Source organism: Mizuhopecten yessoensis, unplaced genomic scaffold (genome assembly GCF_002113885.1).
Source record: "Mizuhopecten yessoensis strain PY_sf001 unplaced genomic scaffold, ASM211388v2 scaffold7357, whole genome shotgun sequence".
Taxonomy (NCBI): Eukaryota; Metazoa; Mollusca; class Bivalvia; order Pectinida; family Pectinidae; genus Mizuhopecten; species Mizuhopecten yessoensis.
In genome coordinates, this window is record NW_018407007.1 from 33,942 (window position 1) to 40,844 (window position 6,903).

A 6,903-nucleotide genomic window follows, 5' to 3' on the forward strand; every position below is an offset into this window, starting at 1 on the left:
GGACTAACGTTATTGGGGAGTGGGACAAACGTTATTGGGGAGTGCGACTAACGTTATTGGGGAGTGCGACTAACGTTATTGGGGAGTGCGTCTAACATTATTGGGAAGTGAGACTAACGTTATTGGGGAGAGCGACTAACGTTATTGGGGAGAGCGACTAACGTTATTGGGGAGTGTGACTAACGTTATTGGGGAGTGGACTAACGCTATTCGTTAGTGCGACTAGCGTTATTGGGGAGTGAGACAAACGTTATTGGGGAGTGCGGCTAACGTTATTGGGGAGTGGGACTAACGTTATTGGGGAGTGGGACTAGCGTTATTGGGGAGTGGGACTAACATTATTTGGGAGTGGGAGAAATGGTTTTCCTGTGGCTTACAGTTCTAGGTATCCTTTGCGTTACAGTTAGACGTGGTAAAACATTTATTATCCTTGACGTTACAGCTGGACCTGGTTAAACACCTGTCTGTACGAGTCCTTACACTGATGTTCGTCCCACTGTGTATATATGTGTCCCTGTTCTACATCCACCTGACCACACTGACCAAAGCTGGACCTCATGATAATGTCATGACAAGTGGATTCCAGGCTAGTCTGGAGGTATGTCTACAATAACCACTACTGGTACAGGGGAGTAGATTACAACAGCTGGTAGAGTGGGTATAGTATCATACCATTATATATATATAAACTCACTACTGGTACAGGGGAGTAGATTACAACAGCTGGTAGAGTGGGTATAGTATCATACCATTATATATATATAAACTCACTACTGGTACAGGGGAGTAGATTACAACAGCTGGTAGAGTGGGTATAGTATCATACCATTATATATATATAAACTCACTACTGGTACAGGGGAGTAGATTACAACAGCTGGTAGAGTGGGTATAGTATCATACCATTATATATATATAAACTCACTACTGGTACAGGGGAGTAGATTACAACAGCTGGTAGAGTGGGTATAGTATCATACCATTATATATATATAAACTCACTACTGGTACAGGGGAGTAGATTACAACAGCTGGTAGAGTGGGTATAGTATCATACCATTATATATATATAAACTCACTACTGGTACAGGGGAGTAGATTACAACAGCTGGTAGAGTGGGTATAGTATCATACCATTATATATATATAAACTCACTACTGGTACAGGGGAGTAGATTACAACAGCTGGTAGAGTGGGTATAGTATCATACCATTATATATATATAAACTCACTACTGGTACAGGGGAGTAGATTACAACAGCTGGTAGAGTGGGTATAGTATCATACCATTATATATATATAAACTCACTACTGGTACAGGGGAGTAGATTACAACAGCTGGTAGAGTGGGTATAGTATCATACCATTATATATATATAAACTCACTACTGGTACAGGGGAGTAGATTACAACAGCTGGTAGAGTGGGTATAGTATCATACCATTATATATATATAAACTCACTACTGGTACAGGGGAGTAGATTACAACAGCTGGTAGAGTGGGTATAGTATCATACCATTATATATATATAAACTCACTACTGGTACAGGGGAGTAGATTACAACAGCTGGTAGAGTGGGTATAGTATCATACCATTATATATATATAAACTCACTACTGGTACAGGGGAGTAGATTACAACAGCTGGTAGAGTGGGTATAGTATCATACCATTATATATATATAAACTCACTACTGGTACAGGGGAGTAGATTACAACAGCTGGTAGAGTGGGTATAGTATCATACCATTATATATATATAAACTCACTACTGGTACAGGGGAGTAGATTACAACAGCTGGTAGAGTGGGTATAGTATCATACCATTATATATATATAAACTCACTACTGGTACAGGGGAGTAGATTACAACAGCTGGTAGAGTGGGTATAGTATCATACCATTATATATATATAAACTCACTACTGGTACAGGGGAGTAGATTACAACAGCTGGTAGAGTGGGTATAGTATCATACCATTATATATATATAAACTCACTACTGGTACAGGGGAGTAGATTACAACAGCTGGTAGAGTGGGTATAGTATCATACCATTATATATATATAAACTCACTACTGGTACAGGGGAGTAGATTACAACAGCTGGTAGAGTGGGTATAGTATCATACCATTATATATATATAAACTCACTACTGGTACAGGGGAGTAGATTACAACAGCTGGTAGAGTGGGTATAGTATCATACCATTATATATATATAAACTCACTACTGGTACAGGGGAGTAGATTACAACAGCTGGTAGAGTGGGTATAGTATCATACCATTATATATATATAAACTCACTACTGGTACAGGGGAGTAGATTACAACAGCTGGTAGAGTGGGTATAGTATCATACCATTATATATATATAAACTCACTACTGCTACAGGGGAGTAGATTACAACAGCTGGTAGAGCGGGTATATATCCTACCATTATAATATTATAGATATAAACTCACTACTGGTACAGGGGAGTAGATTACAACAGCTGGTAAAGTGGGTATAGTATCATACCATTATATATATATAAACTCACTACTGGAACAGGGGAGTAGATTACAACAGCTGGTAGAGTGGGAATAGTGTCATACCATTATATATATATAAACTAACTAGTGGTACAGGGGAGTAGATTACAACAGCTGGTAGAGTGGGTATAGTATCATACCATTATATATATATAAACTCACTAGTGGTACAGGGGAGTAGATCACAACAGCTGGTAGAGTGGGTATATATCCTACCATTATAATATTATAGATATAAACTCACTTCTGGGACAGGGGAGTAGATTACAACAGCTGGTAAAGTGGGTATAGTATCATACCATTATATATATATAAACACACTACTGGTACAGGGGAGTAGATTACAACAGCTGGTAGAGAGGGTATAGTATCATACCATTATATATATATAAACTCACTACTGGTACAAGTCATTATATTACAAATGTTGGTGGAATGGTTGCAGTAGAATACTAGTAGACTATACAGTGCTTACATTGCACTCGTTCATCATGTATAAATTTCTACCATAATTGTATATGTACTGTTGGTTACCGATACGTAATGGAACTTTTAGTGATAGTTATGAAGTATGGAATGCTTCAGTGTTATCGGTTTTAGCTGCTCATTATCAGATGTGAGTGACAAACATGTGTTGTTTTATAGGGAGGTCTGGCTGCACTGACCAAGGAATGCTTCAGTGTTATTGGTTTTAGCTGCTCATTATCAGATGTGAGTGACAAACATATGTTGTTTTATAGGGAGGTCTGGCAGCACTGACCAAGGGCCAGCCTCTACATGTGTCATACGGGTCACAGATCACACTTCGCCTCACCCATGGTGCTGCTGGGGCCAAGCCTTGCTGGCTGCACTCACACCAGCACGTGTACCCCGTACGTTACCCCGACGGCCGCGGCAGCTCACACCAACAACAGGTCACGTGTTATCTCTTCAAGGATGTATATAACTGGTGGATCGTCAAACACCCAGACAGGTCAGTATAACCTGTCTAAACTGAACCATGTATACTCTGGAAAACTGTTTAAACCAGATGAAACTAACAGGACAGACAATATGTGGATAGACAATCTGAACTTATTTTACACATAGTCCTTAGCTTCCTGGACACACAATCTTACCTGTACAGACATTTTTTCCTGGACATACGATCTTTCCTGTACAGGAAATCGAATTACATGGACAGACATAACCTGACTGAAAATCTTTGAATGGATGGTCAATCTGAAATGGATGGGCTACATGTTTATGAGTGTATTGAGTTGTCACACTGTTCTGGTTCTGTATAACAGGTTTGTGTTATTTCCAGGGAGTCGCTGGTTGTTGACGAGCCTCCTCAGGCGGTAAAGCATGGGGATGTTGTACAGCTAGTCCATGGGATATCTAGTCGGGCACTGAACAGGTGAGAACCTCTAGTGTATAGGTGTTTCTGTGTTGTAGGTTATGTGATACATCATGATATGTTACTACTAATTAGAATATAACCCTATTGTATTTTGAGATTTTTGGCAGTATATTGTGGTTATAAGGCCACACATTATTTTGATTGATCAATGAAGTTCCATGTTACATCCCAAATGAGCTACAATCTTTAATATTTTCCTTGCAGCCATGACGTAGCTGCCCCTATGACACCTCAGAACCAGGAGGTGACTTGTTACATAGACTACAATGTGTCCATGCCTGCACAGAACCTTTGGAGGATGGTACGCATTGAGTGTAAAAAAAGAATTGTATGTCTGGGTAGCACCATAGCAGGTGATACTGTGTTGGATATCACCATCTTTCTTGATCCATGACCTATCTGTTTAATCAAAAACAAGTAAAACTATTCAGGAAAATAACAATGTCATGTTTGAGTTTGAAGATGAGTCTAATGGCTAGATTGTCACTGAGTTTGAAGATGAGTCTAATGGCTAGATTGTCACTGAGTTTGAAGATGAGTCTTATGGCTAGATTGTCACTGAGTTTGAAGATGAGTCTAATGGCAAGATTGTCACTGAGTTTGGTTAATCTAAATAGAAAAGTTACTTGTGCTGTGATTTTAAAGGAACAAGGCCTTACAAAAGTCCTCTTCATTTGCAGGAAATTGAAAATCGTGAGAATGATGAAGAAACCTGGCAGACAATCAAAAGTCATGTGAGGTTTGTCCACATGGACACTCGACAAGCCCTAAAGGTAAAATATAACTCAATACAGTTAGGGGTTCAGTGTTAACATGTCTGTCTGTAGTCTAGCATCATTAAGTTATTATAAAAAAGGTGGTGAAATACACTGTCATTTTGTCTGTCTGTCAATTACTCTACATAAAGGGAGCATTGAGGATTAAACCACATGAACATTCAACCCTACTTCCTTGTCAACTGCAGTATCATGTGTCATCAGCCATTATGTGGTGGGGGTATGTGAAGTGTATCAATACATGTACAACTGTGATTTACAGGCGACTGGTAAACAGCTGCCGGAGTGGGGGTTTCACCAGATAGAGGTGGCCACAGACCGTGTGGTCACACAGCCCGGCACTGTCTGGAACGTGGAAGAGCACCGCTACACAACAAGTAAGGATTCACATACTGTATACTGGAGTGGGGGTGGGGATGGGGGTGGGTCACCAGATAGAGTTGGCTACAGACCGTGTGGTCACACAGCCAGGCACTGTCTGGAACGTGGAAGAGCACCGCTACACAACAAGTAAGGATTCACATACTGTATACTGGAGTGGGGGTGGGGATGGGGGGGGGTCACCAGATAGAGGTGGCTACAGACCGTGTGGTCACACAGCCCAGCACTGTCTGGAACGTGGAAGAACACCGCTACACTACAAGTAAGGATTCACATACTGTATACTGGGGTGGGTGTGGGGGTGGGGGGGTCACCAAATAGAGGTGGCTACAGACCGTGTGGTCACACAGCCCAGCACTGTCTGGAACGTGGAAGAACACCGCTACACTACAAGTAAGGATTCACATACTGTATACTGGGGTGGGTGTGGGTCACCAGATAGAGGTGGCTACAGACCTTGTGGTCACACAGCCCGGCACTGTCTGGAACGTGGAAGAGCACAGCTACACCACAAGTAAGGATTCACATACTGTATACTGGGGTGGGGGTGGTCACCAGCTAGAGTTGGCCACAGACCGTGTGGTCACACAGCCCGGTACTGTCTGGAACGTGAAATNGTCATTTTCAACTCATATTTGTTTTAAATAATGAACTTGGTATCATACAGAAAAAGAAAAAAAAAATTACAATACAGACTTTTCCATAAAACATAAAAATGGTGATTTTCATTGAATGGTATGTACACTTCAGACACTTCATGAGTGCCAGAGGGGATAAGAGGACATGGCAGACTGGAGAGGTCACTTCCAACAAACAGACAGATGGAAACTCCTGTGGTGTATTTGTCTTGATGGTAAAAATATAATTTCAGCATTCATTTTCGATGTATTAGTGGTTTTTGAGATAGCATGAGTGGTGGTGTCAGAGAAGGTTAAAAATGTTAATAGTATGATTGAAATAAAACATAAATTTCAAAAATAAAAAAAAATGTTTCTGGGACACAAGTACATAATTCAACTTAATACAACACAATGGAAATATGTTGCTAATACACGGTTTCTTTTGCATATAAATCAGAACTGTAATTTTAATATACTAAATAACAAAGGATCAATAGATCATTAATAATCATGGATTTATAAAAAAATAAAAATATTTTAATGAATATTAATTTCTTAATTTCAATGTTTATAATTTTTGTTAACATTTTGATCTTACAGAATGCAGAGGCAATTATGGAAGCAACAACACCCTTGATAATGAGGCAATGTCATGTTGGATTCTTCAGAAAGTATGCCCTTAAGAAGCTACTACAGAGCCCATCTGGAGCAAAGAAAACATCCTGTGACTTGCCTTTTTGTACAAACACGGACAAATCTCAACGGATCAGCCAGTGTGGGCAGTGTGATAAGTGGGCTCATCCCAAGTGTTTGGGTCTACCGTCCGACAAAATGCAGTCTCCAAGCCTCTGTGTGTTTTGTTAGTGTAACACATGTGTCACAACATTGAATATGAAACTAGTTCTCAATATTATAAATTATGCCATGGTGCGTCGTCCATCCGTCGTTCGTGTCAACTTTTCCTTTTAAAAACTACTAGTCATGAACAACCCACGATACTTAACTTGGTCTGGAGCACCCCTAGGCTAAGTGCATTCAATTTTGTATAAATGGTGGGTGTGGCCTTCCTGGGGGCAGAGGGGCGGGCCCAATAGGGGAAATAGGGGTAAAACCTTTAAAATTCTTCTTCTACCATTGGAATAAAAACATTTTATTCTGATTTAATCTGGAGCATCTTTGTGCCAA

The 6,903-nt window shown here is 40.2% G+C and overlaps 2 protein-coding genes across 2 annotated transcripts in view; both read left to right on the forward strand.

Moving 5' to 3' along the window:
* Positions 1–6,903, forward strand: part of LOC110453496 (protein O-mannosyl-transferase 1-like) — a 40,182-nt gene that overhangs the window by 23,496 nt on the left and 9,783 nt on the right. The window contains exons 10-15 of the mRNA XM_021502455.1: positions 443–598; positions 3,280–3,512; positions 3,846–3,938; positions 4,146–4,242; positions 4,622–4,714; positions 4,980–5,094. Of these exons, the coding sequence (XP_021358130.1) occupies positions 443–598; positions 3,280–3,512; positions 3,846–3,938; positions 4,146–4,242; positions 4,622–4,714; positions 4,980–5,094 (787 nt within the window). The remainder of the gene's footprint in view (positions 1–442; positions 599–3,279; positions 3,513–3,845; positions 3,939–4,145; positions 4,243–4,621; positions 4,715–4,979; positions 5,095–6,903) is intronic.
* LOC110453497 lies at positions 5,800–6,897 on the forward strand. Its single transcript, XM_021502456.1, has 2 exons — positions 5,800–5,951; positions 6,319–6,897. The coding sequence occupies exons 1-2, from the start codon at positions 5,814–5,816 to the stop codon at positions 6,580–6,582; spliced, it is 402 nt and encodes a 133-aa protein (XP_021358131.1). The 5' UTR covers positions 5,800–5,813; the 3' UTR covers positions 6,583–6,897.

What these genes read in the sequence shown, in the direction of transcription:
- LOC110453497 (XM_021502456.1), top strand. Translation starts at nt 5,814, where the DNA reads ATGGTGATTTTCATTGAATGGTATGTACACTTCAGACACTTCATGAGT. An exon ending in GTGGTGTATTTGTCTTGATG is followed by an intron (nt 5,952 to 6,318) that starts GTAAAAATATAA and finishes TTGATCTTACAG; the next exon opens with AATGCAGAGGCAATTATGGA.